Source organism: Natrix helvetica (genome assembly GCF_964273705.1).
Source record: "Natrix helvetica genome assembly, chromosome: 1".
In the NCBI taxonomy this organism is placed as follows: Eukaryota; Metazoa; Chordata; class Lepidosauria; order Squamata; family Natricidae; genus Natrix; species Natrix helvetica.
Genome location: NC_138548.1, coordinates 274,047,794 through 274,069,638, shown reverse-complemented (window position 1 = coordinate 274,069,638; position 21,845 = coordinate 274,047,794). Strand labels below are relative to the sequence as shown.

General features: G+C 40.0%; 1 protein-coding gene across 1 annotated transcript in view; it reads right to left on the bottom strand.

Moving 5' to 3' along the window:
- Positions 1–6,712: 6,712 nt before the first annotated feature.
- Positions 6,713–21,845, bottom strand: part of PRELID2 (PRELI domain containing 2) — a 37,252-nt gene continuing 22,119 nt past the window's right edge. The window contains exons 3-7 of the mRNA XM_081936019.1: positions 19,577–19,650; positions 18,587–18,747; positions 10,643–10,748; positions 8,279–8,343; positions 6,713–7,734 (exon numbers count right to left, since the gene is read on the bottom strand). Coding sequence (XP_081792145.1) covers positions 8,287–8,343; positions 10,643–10,748; positions 18,587–18,747; positions 19,577–19,650 — 398 coding nt within the window. The 3' untranslated portion in view covers positions 6,713–7,734; positions 8,279–8,286. The remainder of the gene's footprint in view (positions 7,735–8,278; positions 8,344–10,642; positions 10,749–18,586; positions 18,748–19,576; positions 19,651–21,845) is intronic.

The following is a 21,845-nucleotide window of genomic DNA, read 5'->3' as shown; positions in this document are numbered from 1 at the left end:
CTGGAAATGCAATACCCAGAATCAATCAATATGTTCCAGGTGTGATAGATTAGAGGGGAATAACAACTTCAAACATTTTTGATAAAATACTTATTTTAATATAGCACATTAGCCCTTCTAGAACTAGCTGATGCTTGCTAGCACTAGCTGATCTTGCTATTCATGAAGCACCTGGTAACTGATAAGTTAGCATAATTGTAAAACGATAACATAAAAGTTTTTTATTCAATAATGATGCAGTTTTACATCCTTCTAACAAAATAATTCTTAACAACTTCCTTGGGGGCTCAACACTACTTCTATTATATTCTAGATAATATTATATTGATGTATGTGTATATTTTAGGTGGGAGTTTTGTTGGGTCTTCAGCATTTCAATAAACTATAAGAGCAAGCTTCATATATCAATTCTGCCTTTGTAACAATTACAATGCATATTCATTTTCATCTTTTTGTTTCCTCCCTATGCGAATGACCATTGTCTTACCTGAAGGGTCCTTTTCAGGGCGCTGCAACGGAGAGTCCAAAGAAGGGTTAAACACAGCCAATCTGCCCAGAACTGAATTGAAACTTTAAGCCACGCCTCTGGTGCCGACTCTCCCCAGATTTATTCAATGAAGACGTGGAACAGTTGTGCGCTGAAACTTCAACTGGAAGTCTAATATGGAACAAGTCAAAAATAGTCCAACAACAATAACAGAAACAACAAACAACATTGTGACTTCACAAACACCAGCGGAGAATAGACCCCAGGGCGGGGTGGACTCTCCGTTGCAGCGCCCTGAAAAGGACCCTTCAGGTAAGACAATGGTCATTTTCCAGGGCGCTGCTCTGGAGAGTCCAAAGAAGGGACATGCCCAAGCTAACTGTCACTAGGGCGGGAAGGCTCAGCCATCAGGGTCGCTCCGCTGGTATGGATGCCCTGAAGAACACGCCTCCCAAAGGCCCCTTCCGCCGATGCAAAACTGTCCAGTTTGTAATTTCGGACAAATGGAGACAGAGAAGTCCAGGTGGCCGCCTTGCAGATCTCTTCAATCGGTGCCTGTGTAGACCAGGCAGCTGTGGTGGCGGCGCTTCTAGTCGAATGTGCTGTGATATTGCGAGGCACAGGAACGGACTGTAAAACGTGGGCAAGCGCAATGCAGGCTCGCAGCCATCCGCCGATGGTAGATGAAGAGACCTTCTTGCCTTGAGAAGCTGGTTGAAAGGAGACGAATAGAGATTCGGATTTCCGAAAACTGGCCGTGCGCTTGATGTATCTGCGAATAGTCCTGCGCACATCCAGCATGTGCCAGCGCTTTTCCCTCGGGTGCCGAGGATGCGGACAAAAATCCGGAAGGACCACCTCCTGCGCCCGATGAAACCAGGAATTGACCTTCGGAATGAAGGAAGGGTCCAGCCTCAGGATTACTCTGTCGTTACGAATGAGACACAAGTCCTCTCTGACTGACAAGGCAGCCAGTTCCGATATGCGACGAGCAGACGTGATAGCGACCAGAAAAACCGTCTTGAATGTGAGGTGTCTGAGACTGGCCGTCTTAATGGGCTCAAACGGGGGCCCGATGAGGGACCGCAACACTACACTGAGATCCCAAGATGGGTATCTGTGGACCACTGGGGGTCTCAGGTTGGTCGCTCCCCTGAGGAAACTGCGGATGGTCGGATTCCGGCCAAGAGATGCGTAGCCCTCAACTGAGAGGATGGTTGACAGGGCTGCTGCCTGGCGCCTCAGGGTGTTAGGTGCCAGGCCCTTGTCCAAACCTTCCTGCAGGAAGTCCAGGATGACAGGAACCGAAGCAAGGGGCGCAGGCGTACCATGAGCCGTGCACCAGCTGGCGAAGGATTTCCAAGTGGCGTCGTAGATGCGCGTCGTGGACTGCCGTCGTGACGCTTGGATGGTGCCAATCACCTTGTCTGACAACTTGCCTCTGCTTAGGAGATCCCTCTCAAGTGCCAGACGGCCAGCTGCAGCCACTGGGGTTCTGGATGTTGAAGGGCCCCCTGGCTGAGAGAGATGTCCTGTGGAGGAATCCGCCACGGTGGTGTGATCGAAAGACTCACCAAGTCTGCAAACCAGGTTCTCCTGGGCCAGTACGGTGCTACCAGCAGCACCTCCGCCTCCTCTGCTAGGATCTTCCTGATGACTCTGGGAAGAAGAGGTAGCGGGGGAAAAGCGTAAAGCAGACCTTTCGGCCACGGGCCATGCAGCACGTTGACTCCTTCCGCCCTCGGGTCGTGGAACCTTGTGAAGAACCGCGGAAGATGCGCGTTGGCTGCGGTGGCGAACAGGTCCACCAGCGGGAGGCCGAACCTCTGGGACAGTTGCTGGAACAGCATCGGATGTAGACGCCACTCCGAGTGGTCGACTGTGGATCTGCTCAGCCAGTCCGCCTGGGTGTTGCTCGTGCCCGAGATGTGCTCCGCCTGAAGAGAAAGGAGATACCTCTCCGCCCATCGACCCAAGAGCTCCGCCTCCTTCATCAGGGATCTGGAGCGCGTTCCCCCGTCGATTGATGTGCGCCTTGGTGGCGACATTGTCTGTCATGATGCGCACATGGTGGCCCTGAACGGTGCTCTGGAAGCGCTTCAGCGCAAGCCTGACTGCCCTCAGCTCCAGCCAGTTGATGCTGTGAGCGGCTTCGGAAGGGGACCACCTGCCCTGTGCGAGCTGGTTGTGGCAGTGGGCCCCCCAACCGAACAGGCTGGCATCCGTTGTGATGGTGAGCCTGACTGGCTCCTTGAATGGCGACCCCTTTAACAGGGCCGGAGACAACCACCACTTAGAGAGCGACGTACCTCTGCTGGAACTGGAATCAGTCTTGTTGAGCTGCTTTCGTTTGTTCTTTGATATGGGAGCAGGAGCCACTGAAGGGGACGGGAGTGAAGTCTCGCCCAAGGCACGATTGACAGGCACGAGATCATCTTGCCGAGGAGCTGTGAGAGCTGAACCACCTTGACTAGACGTGACTGCTGCACCTGAACGACCATCTCCCGAAGGCTGGCCACCCTTTCCGGGGACAGGGATACTGTGCCCGAGGTGGTGTCGATGACGGCCCCTAGATGCTTCAGTCTGGTCGTGGGAACGAGATGACTTTTTTCCAGGTTGATGGTGAACCCGTGGTCCCGGAGGTAATGGAGGCCCGCGTAAGAGAACCTCAGGAACTTGCGGTGGGCTTTGCGGATAGGGATGTGGAGGTAGGCCTCTTTGAGGTCTATGGACGTTAGTATATCGCCTGGCCTGATGCCCCCAAGATGGACTGGAGGGACTGCATCTTGAACCTGCGATATGTCACGTGGTGATTGAACCTCTTTAGATCTAATATCCCCCTCCACCCACCTGAGTTTTTGGGGACCAGAAACAGGATGGAGTAAAACCCTCTTCCTTCCTGGCCTGCTGGGACAGGTTCTATGGCCCTGATCTCCTTGAGGTGCCTTATCTCCTGTTCCATGAGGGATCTTTTGACTAACCCTGAGGGAACTGGACACCGGATGAAGTGGCGGGGAGGGGGGGACCAGAATTCTAAAGTGAGACCCATGCGGACCGTTTGAAGAACCCACTGGTCCGGCGTGGTCTGCTCCCATTTGGCGTGGAACAACTGCAACCGCCCTCCTATGGGAGCTGACCTGTGATGGTCATTTATACCTCCTAAAGGGTCGGGAGCCGGAGCCCCCCCGAAATGGCCGCTTGGAGAAGGGCTGCTGGCGACCTCTGTCTCGAAAGGACTGACGGTCCTGAGACCGCTCACCCTGCTGGGGATACGCCCGATGATAGGGGGTGGAGCTGGTGGAGGGCTCATTGTTCCAAAAGGCCTCCCTCCTGTAAGAGCCAGGACCTTTACGATCAGGCTTTTTCGTGACTGATGGCATCACTTTCTTTTTGTCCTTGTTTTCCACAAGGACTGGATCAAGGACCTCACCAAACAGCTTGTCCCCTTTAAAGGGGGCAGTAACAAGCTTCCATTTGGAGCGCATATCCACATTCCAGTGCCTAAGCCACAGGAGGCGTCTGGAAGTAACATTAGACGCTAGGGCACGCGAGGCAACTTAGCAGCATTCAGAGTGGCATCAGCAGCGTACTCTGTGGCTGCCATGATTTTATTGATATCCTGCCTGACTTTAACGTCCTTGGCAGGTATCTTCCTCAACAACTGCCTCAGCCACAGGAGAGCCGCCCTGGAGAAAAAGGAGGCTGAAGCGGAGGACTTAATGGCCCATGCAGCTGCCTGATGGGTCTTGTGACAAGCAGTTTCGGTTCTCTTGTCCTCAGCCTTGAGCCCCTCCAACAGGTCAGGAGGGAGCACAGAAGAGGAGGTAAGAGCCGCTACAGGGGGATTGATAGGAGGGAGCTTGAGCAGCTCCTCCAGGCTGGCATCCACCGTATATAGCTTCTTGTCATGGCTGCTGGGGGTAGCCATGGTAGCTGGCTGCGCCCACTGTCTTTGAACTAAATTGAGGAACATCTTGGGTACAGGAACTATTTCCTGGACCGAAATGGGTTCCTCAAAGAGATCCCCAGATAGATCATCAGGGTCTACAACCACCTGAGCTGGGGGGGTGGACCCCATGTGAATTGAGATCTTAGCCTTATCTAAAATGGTTTTGAAATTATCCAAATTAAATAAGCCTGAAAAGGCCGGCTTTTTGGCGGGGCTTGCCTCATCCCCAGAGAATTCAGCTTCCTGCCTAGGAAGAAATTCCTCTTCTTCCTCCCAGTCTGACTCATCGGAGGCCACTGAAGAATGCAGGGACGGAGGTGGAAGGCTAGGAGTCATCTCTCTGGAATCCTCGTGGGGTTGCAAATGGTGGATCTTGCGAGTGCGCTTGCCACCTTTTCGCATGCCTGCCTCAATGCCCTGGGAAATGGCCCTGTTAATTATTTCCTGCATTTCAGTGGATAGGTTAGGCCCTTGGTCATCAATGGGGCGAACCCTTTGAGTGGGCCCGGGGATCGGCTGTTGAGGGGCTAAGGGCCCCATTGGAGCTGGTCCCTCCTCCATATCAGAGGGACAGGCAAAGAGATCAGCCTGATCAGCCATGGAATGGCCTGGAGAAGTTGCCATGGCCAAGGAATCCCCTTCCTCTTCACTATCAGAAATGGGGCCTCCCTGGGCTGGAGGAATTTCCCTGGAGGGCTCCCCAGGAGACACCGAAAGGGAAGATTGGGCCTGCTGTTGGGCTTTGGAAAACTGTTTTTCTAAGGCCTTCTGTTGCCTTAATGCATCTTTGTCTAGGCCTGAGCCCTGCTTGGGGCCATGCCTGGAGTAAGGCTTATTCCCTCTAATGGCCTCCCTGGCAGCTTTCCCGGCCTGTCTTACAGGGGCTCTGGAAGAGACACCCTCAGAAGTCTCAGGGGCCTGATCTGCCATGGTAACAATCACTGGTTGGGGCAGTAGGGGGATGGGAAAACCACCACTCACCACCTCCAGAAAGCCCACCGCAGCACGATGCTCCTGAGGAGACAGAGAAACTGCAAGGCCTGAAGTAGCTTGGAATCTTTTAGGCGCGAGCAGAATTCGCTCCCAGCGCCTGCAGGAGAGTAAGGGAGGCGACCCAGCAGGCCACGATCCCACGCCGCTATCACTTGCTTGGATTGGGGCCCAGGTCGCCGGTCACACCGGCCAAGTCTGACTCCACGCGGCTCCTGCAAAGAGCCAGGCACCAGGCAGCTGCGGCAAAAAACTTTTAAAAGTAAAGCCGGAAGATTGCGCAATCCAAAATGGCGGCCGAAACTCACCGGAGCTCTGCGCGCCAAATTTAAAGAGGGAAGAAGCCAAAATGGCTGCCCTGGAAGCCCACGCAGCAATTTGACTTGCTAGAAGCACAAATTGCAACGGAGGGCTTCCAGTGGGAATCGGCCCCCAGTAGGGGTGCCCCAACAGCGCTGGCGTCGGCACTCCGACCCACACGCTTCCCCCAACAGCTGCCTGTGGCTTCTAGGAGCCAGAGCAAAGCCCCGGACTCCAGGAGAGCCGAAAGGGTGAGAAAAACCCAATTAAAAAGGGAAAAAAACAAACTTAAATTTAAACTCACCAGCCTGCTCTAAAAATCCTTAAATATGCTGTTTTAAAAAATTATTCTTCCTCTGGAGAGTCCAAGGAATCAATCTTAGAACTGGAGAAAATCTTAAAGCGTCTACTGGGCTAGCTGAATTGAAAAAATCTGGGGAGAGTCGGCACCAGAGGCGTGGCTTAAAGTTTCAATTCAGTTCTGGGCAGATTGGCTGTGTTTAACCCTTCTTTGGACTCTCCAGAGCAGCGCCCTGGAAAATGTTTTGTTCACATACGGAAAAATGAGGGCAAAATTCAAACACAGCAGGAAAGAAGGATTGTCTCCACTGTTGCTTAATACTCATATTGCTGGAAACATCCATCCTGCTTTCAACATGTTTAATAAAAGAGAGGAAAAAGTGTAGGGAAACAGCAGGCAGTTGGCACACTTTTTGGGTCCATTAGCCAGCTGTCCAACAGCTGTTCAAATGGTTAGAATAGACTATTTCATTGCTGAAAGAAATTAAAAATGACCCAATGGAACTGCTGTGCTTGGTAAATGTAAATTCACTCCAGCTCACTCCAGCAATCTTCATCATAAAACTGCAGGTTGGAAAGCTGTATGTTGAAACAATATCTCTATTTCTCCAGAATATAATTTTATTTAATCAAAACCTAAGTAATTTGAAACTCAAATATTTATCTAAGCATCACCCATATCTCTATTTGATGTTGATAATGTTTATTTAATGCAATTAATTTGCTGGTTCCGGGTGGATATATTAACTACCTCTTAGCACTTCAGCTACTTGATGTACCAATAGTGAAAAATATGTAGAATATATGTAGATATGTCACTGCTTGTTATAAGTCTGATATCCTCACTAGTCTACAAGGAATTTTAAGATCCATTAGAATCTTGTGACCTTGACCTCTATATATTACTATCAAATACATTTCACACTTCGAACAGACTGTTTAGTTATACTTAATAGGGTGCCTCATTAATCTTCTATTGCACCCAACTGTACATCAAATGAACTAATTAAATACCATCACTGAAAAAGTTTTACAATACAAAAATAGTTTGCCATTCTGAATGTAGATAGAGGCTATTAAAAAACCATAAGCATTTACAAATTTAGGTACCCTGTAATGTTTTGCAATGGTTCACATTTTAAGGGCTATATTGGTAATCCAAACTATATTAATACTGTAGCATTTGTGTATGTTTACGATCTTATACTATAGGAGAATAATTAATATTTTTTAAAAAACAAAATTCTTATTCTTAGATGTCTTTATGTGATCATATAGTATAAATTCACATCATCTCTTAATTCTTTCAGTTTCCATGAAATATATTCTGTCAAGAAAAATTATGCATATTAAAATACAGGAAACGCTTATTCCTTTTGGCTAGTAAGCTTTTCCTTGAACTAAAGATTTGGGAGTTTTTTTCAAATAGATGGTTTCTTATAAATATTTACATCTTTGAAATCAGAGAACAACTACACAGTGATCATTTTTCAAAATAATATTTCTTTCTCCCTGGTCGTTCTGGAGCACATACTGTTCAAATTATGTCATTCCATGTATGCTATTTAGGGGAGACTGCAAATCTTTCTCTTCTCTTCAACAATCTTTTTTTCTTCATTAAAGCAACCCAGACGGTTAACTTCAGTAAAATGTAAAGTTGGAAGTAAGGATGTAGCGCTATGTATCAGATATACGGAGTCTTTAGTTCCTGGGGGGGAAAAACAACAATAAATGTCTTATAAAAACAATCTAGAGTCATTTGCTCTCTTTCCTAGAGCCCATGGATTGATTGATTGAATTTCTATTTTGCATCATCCAACTTCAGAACAACTCACTTAAATATGGCTGGGAGAGATTTACATACATACATATATGTGTGTGCGTGTGTATACTGTTTAGAAAACAACGCTATAGCAACAAACATAAAACATTCTTTATCTGCTCTTAGAATTTAGCCAAATGTTTCAAATACTAGGTCCAGGTACAAGCAAAACCTAGTATGGCTCTAGTAAGGCCTTGGAACAAGAAGCTTCACCAGGCATGGGAACGCAAAGGAAGCACCACTCTTACTTTTTGTGGCTGGTTCATGCCAACTCTATAATACAAGTCATAAAGAGCTTGTGAAAGTTCTTGTACAAGCAGAATTCAAGTATTAGATTATTCAAATAGGCTCAGAATCAAATGGGTTATAAAATCTTTTAACTGTCGGTTTAATTGTTGCACTGAATAAAACAGTTCATCTGCATACTCACATTTTTCATTATAAAACAGGCCCGCCAAACTGATCTTGCAGAAGCCTCTCCATGATTGAAATACTCTGTAAAAAACATCACAGACTAGATCACTTTGAAATCTAAATATTTTACAAATAACCCTATTCACTCCATGTCACCCCAAATCTCTTCCTAACACAATTAGTCACCCCTTGGAGTCCTACTGCACTAAACCTCTTACAAGTTTCACTGATAAACTGCTAACTTTCAGGATAAAATCACAAAGAGTCCGGAGGGTTATAGGCAAACAGGGCATTCTATAAATTCTATCCATACCATACGATTTTGGGAAAGCTGGTCTCAAGTAAAAATCTACATAGAAAACTAGGCAATAAGACAAGTTGCAAGTTCCTAAAGAAGTTTCTCTTTTAGATTAACATTTTGTGAATAAATTGCTTGGCCTTTTGGCTACTAATTTTGAATGTCTTTCTGGTCACAACCTGCAAATACTTCAGGAAGGGGGATGACAGTATGTGTGTGGGTATACATATACATAATTGGAACCTAGAGCTCCAGCTTGTTGCAATTTTGACCAATGTACCAATCAGAATTTGGTAGTTTGATTCTAGTATTTACTGTATTCTGTTTGTTTTCAGATGTGGATGTCAGTGGCTGTAGTTCCAAGGCTCCACACTAATTGGGATCTTTTTGTACTCTGATAAAGGAGAAATATCTGTATATGTAACAAAGATCTGGCAGCTCAAACAGTGCAGTACACCATCAAATCTTCTTTTCATAATAGAATTTGGAAATTATGTTTACCGTGCCAACTTTGGATCAGTTACAAACCAATAACCCAAATGATCCACATTTTAAAAATTCAGAATGGCTTGCAAAATGTTTCTTTATAAACTTTAAAATATTGGAACTTGCAGCTCCTTTTTCTGTTTTTATCATCTCCACAGGAAGTGAGAACTGACTAATACAGCTCATCCATCTAAATTAAGTTTGCCACCATTTACTAACTACAGCACGAACTGACAAATGTGAGAACTCTTGAGTTTTGCACTGGGAATCTTAACATGTTATTTATTGAATCAATTATGTTCACAGTGTGAAAGCTACTTTTCCTTTCTTTTTCTTAACATTGCTGCCTCTAACATAGGGGTTAGGAAAGAAGAGGGGGGGGAAGGAATACATAAAAGACTAAAGATCAATTGTAAGTCATATATGACTGAAATAATGGTACTGCTCAATAAATATATTCCTTACAACTGAGGTTCTAATAATCGTCATTTCAATTTTATCAGCTAAGCTGATCTTTTTGTTATAACAACCCTTGTTTGTTATGTGCACATGTAGACAATAGAACTTAACTGATCTCTATAGTGAAAGGATTTTCTTCTATAAGTAATCATGGGGTCCCTTCACCTTGCTAGATCTCACATAAAATGAATTAATATAAAATGAGAGAAAGCTATATTTAATGTTAGTTTCAATATATTATAATATCTGCTGCATAACGTGACTTTGCTCTGACTCTTTTTAAGATTACACCAGGTGCGATCCAGTGCACCCATGTACTTCTGACTGTAAATACTTTTGACCTCTTATTTGTCTTGTTTTGCTTATGCCTATCTTATTACAGAAACAGATGAAAATGGAAACATCTGAGGAAAAAGATGAACCATCTGCAAGATAAATGTCAAGAAACCACTGAAATAAAGTTTCTGAGAATATTTGACAGCATCCCAGAATAAGCCTGACCAGATGAGTTAAAAAAAGTTATCAATAAAAATAAAAAGAAATATAAAAAGATCTCATGTAGCATCACTTCATCTCATTATGTTCTATTTACACAATCTTAATCTTTTTCCAGTTCTCACAATTATCCCAAGAACCCCAAAACGGGTCAGGATCAATTCTTCAAAAGTGCTAGTTCTCAATTTTTCTTCTAATCAATTTTATAATGTATGCAGTCACATATTTGCTTGACTAATGTGTCTGTTCGTGAATAAATATACATACTCAGTCTTATAAATTAGATTCTGGGAAGATACTATGACAGAACCACCATCAGTATCCTATAACCACATTTGCTGCTAAATATCTCAGGGATAATTTAGGATTAGTTGGATTAATTGAAAACGGGGCACTTATATGAATAACTCTGCTTCAAGTGCTAACCCAAATGCTGCCTGAATGAAAACTTCAAATAAATACAATGTAGGCAGGTGGCCTATTACATTAGTCTAAACAAATACATATATGGGAATGTCTTCTGTACCAATACTTGTTTTGACACATTTTAATATAAAGGAACTAGAATATTGTACATATCAGAAAAAAAGCATATTAGATGTCAAGAACCTGGGAATTAAATTTAAGAAATAAAGCACTTACCCTTTTGACTCCTTGATTTAAAAAGGATCGTGCAAAAATTTCTAGTAAGCAATTCAGCAATCCAGTCCCTTTTACTGTTATATTTCCTCTCTGAACAAATTCTGTCCTACAAAATAAAAATGTAACTGAATTGGACCATTGTCTGCAATGCCTAGAATGTCTGCAGTAAGGTCTTCATGCATAAGGTAAGACTAGAAAAATCTACTAAGAAAGGATCCACTCACCAAACACTTGCTAATGACAAAAAGAATGAGTCAAATATGCAAATAGAAAAATGCCTTAGGCTTCATATATTTTGGTTGTCATGTCTGTCATGGTCATTATGAATTCCAAAACTATGTGTTAAACTGTTCTTAAAGTAAAAACAAAAATAATAATAATGAGGTCAAAGCTTAGAAAATATTCAAAATCATCTCTTCAAGGTCATATATCACATACTATAAAAGTGTGTGTTTTTTTGGCTATGGTTTTATTTCTAGTTCATTAAAGTTTCACATCTTCCTTAGAATGAATGTAAATAACATATTCTACTTTAAACTTCATTAAAGTGATTAATTAAAACATTGAGATCATTTGCTCTAACTTAGCCCTACAAACAGGGGTGCATAGAATATGGGTTGCAATGTTTCTACTGTAGTAATATGACAGCACTGTGTTTTCCAATGGCATTTAGTAAGCAAGTTTTAAATACATGTGTGAGGCAAAGAAACTGCAGACAGCCATTTCCCTCTTCCCCAACCCTCATCAGTAATTATCACTTTCAAAGCTGGAAGAACTAAAATATCCATATGAAAGAAAGAGAAGGATCAAATGTCACCATTCCTAATTGAAAACCAACAAGGCTGCAATCCACTGCTTATCTTCCTCAGAAGAAATTCGACTGAACATTGTTCATTTGACTTTTAAACAAGCTTTCATTGCTAATTATGAAAGGCAGGTCCAGATAATATCTATTGAGATATCATCAATTTGTTTGATTGAAGAGTTGAACCCAACTTGACAGCACCAAACTATCTGTGCTACTTATTAAATTTTAAACTAGACTGTTAAGATTAAGAGGAAAAAGAAAGGGAGGAGTAGCTTTACTGTATCAGATTGCTAAGCAACAGACTGCTTTAGGTATTTGACAAAGTGATATAATAATAACTATGAACGAGTATTAGAAAGGAAAGCATGTCTAAAGTAAACATTCAAAGTTATTTTGAGCCATGATTCTATAAAATACACCAGAAATATGCATTCATGCATGGAGAAGGCAGGGCTATGCATTATGGTTTCCTACCCCCACCCCCCAGTTAATTGCTTTATTGCATTATAAGTTGTGACAATCACATTATTAAATACAGATAGTAGCTGAGCATACTGGGGGTTTTGCAACATAAACTAAAAATTGTTAGCACCCTGATGGTTTAGATAAGTGAACCTTTAAAGAGAAAAAAGTTGATGACAATGTTCAATATAATTTCTAAAATGTAAATAAACAAAGTTGCTTGAATTGTACAATTAAAACTAAGAACGGCATTGATAGACAATTCTATGCATTTATTCTATAATATCAAAAATTTTCTATGAGCTTAATGCTTAACAATAATTTCTCCACTATTACAGTATTTATATATTTTATATATAAAATTTTATATATATTATATTTTATAAATATATATTTTTAAGATATAAATTTATATATAAATTTATATATTATATACATTACTATATATCTATATAGGTCTCACTCGCTGAAACGTTGCCAAGACAATCTCAATCTTACACGGGAAAAGACCTGTGTTTCAGTAAGTGGAATGACTGGTTGTGTGGTTGTATCATGATTGGTAGATTGGTGCTGATTGGTGCTGGCTGTGTGTCCATTGTGGTTTCGTGTTGTAACGGCCTGGGTGGTGGGTGGGGCTCGTTTGTTGACTAGGGCTGGTTTCCAGATGTCTGGTAGGCGGGAGGTATCATCACGTTTATTCATGTTGTGGGGGTGTTTCTCTATTTCAATAGCTTCCATAATTATTCTCTTGTTGAAGTGTTCTGTTTTGGAGATTAATCTGGTTCCTTCAAAATTAATCAAAATTAAAGCTAATTCACAATTTTATTGCACTACATGGATATGCCTTTGAAATCAGAGCCGTGTGTAATATACTACAGAAAATTGCAGGTACTACTGTAGACACAAATGTTTACATCTAAATAGTACTCTAAATGACAATGCAAAAATTTCTGGAGAGCACTTCTCATTCTTGTCATTGTTTCCCTGAAGCTCCCAAAATTGGCAGCTACTTTGGTTACTGGCACAGCTGGAGTAAATCAGAACCGTAAACTGAATAAGGACTAGAATATACAACAGAATGGCTGGCCTGTTCATATTAACAAAATATGTATTGCAGTAACAGCCAATTTTTGTGTTGGTTACCACTTATACACGATCGTTGCACATCCTTCTGTTGTTTTTTAATTTAATGCTGAAATATAGAAATCTACTGCACCAACAAGGGGGAAAAAGTATTCTATGAAATAAAGAAAACTTAGATATATTATAATAAATAAAGCTAAACTGACAAAAAAAAGAAACCGGTATATGCATGGAGGGAGGGGGACTGTAGAATCAATTCACAATCAGAACAACACTTGATAGGCTTCATCTTCATTCATTCTTCATTAAGTGCTCTAATAAGTATGACATAATATCTTCTGGAGAAATATTTTCTAATGATTTTTTAAAAATTCTTAAACCATAAGACATTATATATATATAATGATATTCCAAAACTAGTCCTTCAAATTCTTCATTCTACAATTCAGATACTATAAATAATGCTAACTTTCATTTTAACTTTCTAATTCCTTATAACCGTGATGGCGAACCTATGCCACGCATGCCACAGTTGGCATCCATGCCACAGGTGGCACCCAAAGCCATCTCTGCAGGCACAAGAGCCATCGCCCACGTCAATTCCACTGTGCATGTGCGTGCACCTGCCAGTCAGCTGATTTTCTGGTATGCTGGGAGAAGTGCACGCATGCATGGGGGCGGGGGGATCACACATGCATGCATGGGAGGTGGGGTTTGCATGTTCGTGCGCTGGGATGGGGGGATATAGCGCCACCCGTGCCCCATTTTTGATCCTGGGATGATTCAGGGAGGCCTGCTAGCACCAAAACGGGGCTCGTGCATGCATGCACGGGGGAACACAAGAGGGTCACGCACACATGCACGGAGGGAGCACGGGGGGCTCATGCATGCATGCATGGGGGGTGGCCCTACGGGGGGCATTGGATTATGGGTGTTGGCACACACAGGCCCTTTTGGCACCCGAGGGAAAAAACATTCGCCATCCCTGCCTTATAACATTGAATTGTTAGTTCACGTTCAAGTATCAGAACTCTGACGGATCCTTAAGAGGCTGCTACAGCACCCAAGATGTACTAGTATTTAATAAATGTTTCAGTTCCGTATATTGCTGTGCAATTATAGGGAAGTCATTTTCAACACATAATATCAAGATGAATTTAAGATGACTGCTAGAAATCAAGAGATTTAAATTGCTGAATCTAATTACTAATAAAACATCATCCCTATTATTTTCAAGTGAAGATATTCCTCAACATTAATTTCTCATGTGATTTGGAATGAAAAAGTAACCTGTTGCCCATTAATAACTAAACATGCCTGCACCCGAGAAGCTCAAAGATCTGTGTACACTATTTGACGACATGAAAAGAAAATAGAACTGCATTTTAGAATCAATGCTGCTCAATATATAGGCTCCACTGTTCACCAAATTTTGAAATATGTACCAATTCAAATGAAATCACTTAACATTTTTTAGCATTCAGAGCTATACCAATAGAGAGTCAAATTATATGCCTTAACCCCTTTTTGTTCTACAAGCAAACAGAAATTAGATGAGCTTAGAAAGTTTAGAGCTGCAACATTCAGTTTGACTTTTTAAAGCCAAATGTTCCTCCTGAGGATTAGAATAGGATGTCTAGAAATCCTTTTTCCCCAGACCAAGGATCAAAGACTAATTTTCCACATTATTTCTACATGAGAAGGTCTGGGAAGTAGACAGCAAACTAACTTTGCCATTTTACCTTCTTGTTTTCTATGATTATGGGGAGGGAGGGGAAGACATATTTTGCAATGCACACTATGGCAAAGAATATCAGCAAACTGAATTAAAAAGAAAGAATTGATCCTGCTGTAATTTCAAACTGTATCTTTCAGGTATTGTCAAAAGCAATCCTAGCATACTTTAAAAGCTAGGTAAGTGAGAAAAAATCATAGTGCTACAACTTTTTTCAAGGTGTAATAGTCTTCAGTAGTTCTATGTTAACATTATAATAACTTTATTCATTTGGTAAACATTGATTCTGGATATTTTCACACCATTTTTTCCCTAGAATATCCGCCCTCCTTGCTTTCTGCTATCTTATATTATTCAGCTCACTCAATATTTTCTAATAAATTAGCTCTTGTGAACTTATCTCTTAAGCTACTTTATCAACAATACTGCCATGTAAAGATTTCATTTTTTTTAATTTACTGCCAAAGGCTTCTGCCATTACTGGAATTTAAATATAGGAGCAGAAATGACTTAAGATGGATAGAAAGACTTCAAAGTATGCTAACGAGAATAGCAAATAACACTCACTATCCATGGAGATCTCTCTCCCACTAAGTCTTATTTAGACAACCCATGTCCTGTTAGGTCATCATTGCACAGATATTCCTTACCTAAACACAGGAAGAGAATGTTCATTGTTGGGCAAAAAATCAGCGGGAATGGAGCAGATTCCAACTTCCTGCCAGCTCTTTATTGAATCCCCTTGAGAAAGATAGTAGGGAGCATCAGAAGTCTGTCTTCCTTCCTTCCACCCCACCTCTCTCCCTCCCTCCCTTCCTCCGTTCAACACAATTGATTTTAAACTCCCTGCTAGCTTCCCCGTTGACTGTGAAAAGTTCTTATAGAGCATTGGAAATGCCAATCACATGACAGCAGCTGACCATTGTAATGTGCCTATGCTGAAGAAGCCAGAAGTTTGCCAAATTTCAAGATGGGATTTTGGATGCATTCTGTAAGTTAGTTCACCTGAACTACCTTGATTAAAAAACTGTTGCCGTATGAGGCACAGTTTTGCCAAATTGAAGGTTACAAACAAACGTGAGTGATTCACTGGCACATACAATAGATTCATTGTAGAAAACAATAGAAAAGTACTTTTCAAAGAATCTTTTTTTAAAAAACCGACTGGCACAGTGTAGACTAACATGGTCTGTTGTTCAGGATTAATTGAAAAAGAAAAAGATGAATTCCACAAAGAATAGATGATAGATAGATAGATAGATAGATAGATAGATAGATAGATAGATAGATAGATAGATAGATAGATAGATAGATAGATAGACAGACAGACAGACAGACAGACAGAAAGGCAGAAATTCAGATTTTTGAGCCTCCTGAAAGCACCTGCTTGGCTACTACATTGAAAAAAAAAAAGGCAAAACAGGTAAGTTTTTGATCTGACCGAGAGAGCTTTTCCTTAGTTTTATTATCAGTATAAACTAAAGAGATGAGCTACATTTGGCTATAAGTGCTATCTAAGGTTAATAGATAAGAAGACAAGGTTGACACTCAAACAGCAAATTGCAAGGTAAACTTGATGGATCATTCACTGTGTTTTTTGAATCAACATCATTAGTAGATTATTCATCTACATCCCATTCATGGTGTATCAATTGTGCATTAGCCTATGTGATTTTATCGTCAGGAAAAAAGATGATTACTTAATGGTTGGGAAGCTCCAAAGAAAATAATGCACCAGACTATAAAAAGCAAGTGATATGCAAACTATATGTCAGTTTACTGTTTCATACAAAGGAATTTTTCCTGAGGTCTATCAGCAGTCATATTGCACGAGCTAGCTTTTGTTGACCATTCTGCTGAAACCTTTGATAATACTTTATATTTCTTCTTTCCAAATTAAATCCTGGGACTACATCATAGTTTACATAGGATTCTTAGAAATCCCTTTATTTTGAGGAGCCATGGGTTCTGTTTATACAATCTACAAAAACGTTTATCCTTGACTCATCCTGCTAGGTCAACTGGCACTTGAAAAGACTCTCCCGACTATTGAAATAAAATTTCAGAATCATTGCCATTATCATTTGAAGCCCTGATTAATGTTAAGAGCCCAACAGGAATTAGAATATAGGTATGTTTTAGCGGAAAACAATTAAAAGATAAACCGATGCCCTTGCACTGTTTCAATTTTGTTAACCCAGGATGAAAATCATATTCTTCTCCTGGGAACCTAAATGTCTCTCTTGCTTCAAAATAAGAAGCTGACCAATATACATTTGTAATGGACCAGTTGTTTCCAATACTTAATTTCCAACTGATTTGCTCTCTTTTTCATTCTCTACAACTCCAGGCTTTAAAAGTGAGCCACAAAAAACTAATGCGGACAAAGTTATGAGGATTGCTCTCTTTTCATACTGAAATCAAGAGCATGTCCTTCTCAGACTTTTTTAACCCGATTAATTCTAACCAACTGAAAAATATCCCTGCACACAGCTTTCCATAGATTCAAACCACAGGAAAATAGGTCCCAGTCCACATCAACAAAGAGGCACCTCTTTTGTGTGTGTCCATGTAAGACAACTAAGTGATTATTATTTGCTGCACATTCTAATTATCTACTAAATGCATTTCCTGCAGAAAATGCATTTCCTGCAGAAAACGGAGCTCATATAAAAATACCTGTCAGAAAAAATCCACATTAATTTGACCAACATTAACTTTTTAAATAATACATTAACTTTGGGCAGGTTACTATTACATTACATTTTTATTTCATGGGCCTTTCTAAAAAAAAAAAAATTGCAGTGGCTCAGTTGTTTATAATATGCAAGACAATTTTTAAGCTCCACACAGCTACTCCTGTCTTTATCAATGGTTCATTTCTTTTGCTTATTTTTCCAGAACAACTGCAAAACAGCTGAAAAATAAAATCAAGTTCGCCTTCATTTGAAGAAATCTTTACTATTAAAGTGCAACCAGATTTTAGAAAATACACCTTACAGAGTTGTAAGTTATACAGGGTTGGTATAGGTTTTCTCTCTGGGTGAAGTATGAAGGATTGGATCTTTCAGATTCCACATTATCTTCCCCACTTTTCCCTTTCCTAATGTTGCGAGTTCTGATGGTTTGCAAACATTGAAAAACATTGTTGAATTTCTCCCTTCAAGGTGAGATGCCTGTCACTGAACTTAGGCTGTTTAACCCCTCCTCTATAGCAGTCCTGGAATGCCAAAGGCCATCAGGTTAAAATTTACATCAGTCTTTTTATAAAAATAAAAAAGGGGGAAATAAACACATTTTCAGAACCACATTGTTGTTTTAGTGATTTTAATGGGATGTTACTGTTGGTTTTATATTTGTTCTGCCATATTGTTTCTTTTCCATTTGTAACATTTCCAAAAATGATTATTAATAAAATGTTTATGAACAACTTGTTCATAAACATTGTGAAAAGTGGCACAAAAATATTGCAACCAATAAATAATGACAGCAGTATAAAGAATATAAAAGTAAAGCTTCAGAGTCAATCAGGTACCAGAAGGATCATTTTTATACTGTCTTTTATGACTTTTGTAGGGCTGTATGACATCCTATCTATCAATTGTAAGCTGTTTGACAAACTAAAAGACCATGTTAAAGTCTTAAAAGGGCCCCAAATCAGTGTTTTCAATGCATCTCAATATACATACAGCAAGCAGCCCTTGGTATGGTGGTTCATAAATTGTACAGACTTACTACATCACTAAGAACCATCATGGATGCCCAAGGTAAAACCTTCAGTTTTTCCTATTGAAGATGATACATGAAATGAAAATCCAAATACCACTTTCTAATAAGTGAGCCTACTACACCTTACCAATTTGGATTTTCAGAGCTTTCTCTGAAGACCGATTCTTCATTTAGGGTGGCATACTCTGTCCACGTAAGACAGTGAGTCTTCATAGACATAATTCTATCTTGCATATTAAGCCACGACTCCTCTTCTAAGTAGACTTCTGATACTTTCAGGATACTAATCTGTCAAATGTAACATTTACAATGGTCAGTAAATGGAGTGAGGGAAAAAAGGTCAGATTACGTACATTAGTAAATAATTTCATTCTTTTAAAATCATTAACAGTCATATTAAAGCTAATATCTATCAATAACATGTAACCACTGACACAACATTGACATTTAATAAACATGCAAGCTTTTATTAGTTATTTCCACTGCTTAGTAACTTGTTAATTATTGCCAATTGCAACATTTTGAAGCAAAGTATCAATGTGTGCCATTTTATTTCTCTTTTAGGTCCACTTTAATGTAACAGATCCCCCCCAAAAAAGCATCAACTGTTTGCACACAAGACATAATTACTCAAAACATTTGGGTTCATTTTTCATTCTCTCTGGTACCTGTCAATTTTATGCTTTCCCATCTAGATGAGGCATGGAAAGAGTAAAAAGAAATGTAGTAAAATTGAATTATTATATTTTCAATATGTAAGATTTAAAAAGCACTTTACAAAATTGTATGGTACACAGCAGATCATACAGTATATCATAAATATTGTAATTTAATTTGAAAGTTGAAGATATTAGAAGCTTAAAACAAGAGTCACCTTTCTATTTTGATTCTAGAACTAAATTAACTATATTGTAAAAAATGTTACTTTGATTGTTTTACAAATCCTCATTTTGAGATAAGGACTTTGAACATTAGCTATCTCCTCTCTAAGACACAAAGTCAGATTTTAAATGCTGTCATCTGTAACTCGGAAAAGTTGAACTAATGAATTTTGAACAAAAGTATAGTTTGCCTCTATCACCTTTATAATGAATTTTAATGGATTGAACTGAGTTACCTTTCTTAAAATGTATGGAATTACATTTTGGCATGTTGCAATCCTTCTCCGATATATGACTCCTGTAGACAAGTCTGATAATAAAAGAATACATTTTCAGAGTAACAAACAAAATCAAACAATATCAGCAAGAAGGCTTGAAAGCCATAAAGGGATTTAGTTAATTTTTTGCTTTAGCACTCAAAGAATATTGCAGTATGCTAATCTAGGAAGGATTTTATTGCAACAACCCTACCTAGTAATCTTGGAAAACTGATTTAAATCTACTGTGATGGTGATAACAAAGCATAAAATACAATGCTAAGTTCAAACTTTTTAGAACTTCCTGGAACTGCCTTGAAATCACAGTAAATTTTGCAAATAGCAGTCAGGGAGTTAATTTCGGAGGCACTTGTGTTGCTAGTTACAAGCTTCAAGTATCTTCCTGGGTCAGCACTTCAGAGCAAAAACAGCTCATTCTTCTCACTCTGCATTCTAAAGAACATCCTAAGAGTATAAACTACCTCTCTGCCATCTAGCAATGCCAATGTTTGAAGTATAAAGCGATTTTCTTGGACAACAAACATTTATTTTTGCTCTGAACTGAATCAGTGACAAAAATAAAGCTCTTTTCTGAAAGTTAAAGAACAGACCCTTTCTCAAATTATAGGTATTGACCTAAAATGCAAACATGACTGGCTTCTAAAATCAATTTGCATTTTAATATTTAATGATTTAAGATTAAGTCCATAAGCTTCAGGAAGATGTTAATTGATAACCTGGGTGGGCAAATAGCCTGGAGCAAGGCCATTACTTGCTCTTGAAAAAAGGCAACTCTCTCTGAAACCTTATCTGAATATTTCTTCCCTGGAAACAGCATTCTGCAGTACATTTTAAACAGATGTAGTGGCACTGTATATGGATATCCCACTTGACATATTTACAGGGAATCATATGCTGATTATATCCCAAAGAAAAAATTGTATTGAAATTGCATGCCATGCCGAATGCAAAGTTTGAATATTTTGAAAAATAACTTGGTATCCCTTCCAACATATTATTTCCTTAAAAAACAAAACAAAACATGTAAGGCAACAGTTGGAAACTGGGTTGGTGGAATGACCGATCTTGGTTCCAATTCCTCCCAGAAGTAGTATTTATTTACTCATTTCCTGGCTAGTATTTGTATTATAGATGCAGATCCTTTTAGTGTATTTTGTACTAGTAGCTATATTGTAATGAGATCCTTTTTTTTCCTGACGACAGGTCATTTCTCCTCTGTGACCCCAATCTGACAGCCACAATGGATAAGAAGGCAGTTCTTGGGGGAGGGAAGGGATTGGGACAGTCATTTAGGGTCAAAGAACAATAGTTGAATAAATCTGTGGTTTTAAAAAAAAAACCTAAGAGCTTTAAAAAAAAGATACTTGAAGAGTTTGAGTATTAGAAAAAGAAGACATAATTGATATAATCCACAGATGATTATTATTGCTAAATTATTTGAACCACAGAAATGAATCATAGAACTAAGGAATGAATTAGTCCTTTTGACACCAACCACACATTGTCATGAGATTCAGCTTTTACCTTAGAAAAATGGCTCATAGGAATTTTCTCACAATCCTGAATTTACTTATATTTCCTGCTCCAGCATAATTTTCAGCAGGTATGCAGTAGTCATAAAAATATATGAAACTGAATGGGATGCTTATGCATAGCTGAACAAAATTATATAGCTCCATTTTACTCACTGCTGCAAAATATCAAACATTCCATTATAACTGCCAGGGACTAGCAATTAAATACTTCCTACCAACTGAAGAAAATAATTTTATTGTATGTATGTATGTACAGTATGTACGTACGGTATATGTTTCCTTATCAAGATGGGTAGGCAACACCTAGCACTCCGTCTCAAATCTGACCAGAGTGTAGTCTCAAGGAAAAAAAGAGGTATTACAGGGCAGAAAGATAAATAGAAAACTGATGGTCCAGGCAGGTAGGCAATTAAGATTATGAAGCTATGGATTAACTAGTTTTTATCTCTAAAGCTTCCAAGGAAATGTCAGCTCAGTACAGTGGAGGATAGCAATTGACCAAGAACTTGATTTTCTTCTCTCTCGACTGCACCTCAAGTCAGTATTTACCCAAATGGTAGCAATTAAAAACTACAGAGCCAAAAACAAAGGATTATATTTATTCAGTTCTATTCCTCAGCTCTCTAAATGGACTGGAGGAACCAGTGAGGAATCTCAGCAGGGTTATTGGTGAGAGATGCCAAAGTTTGCAT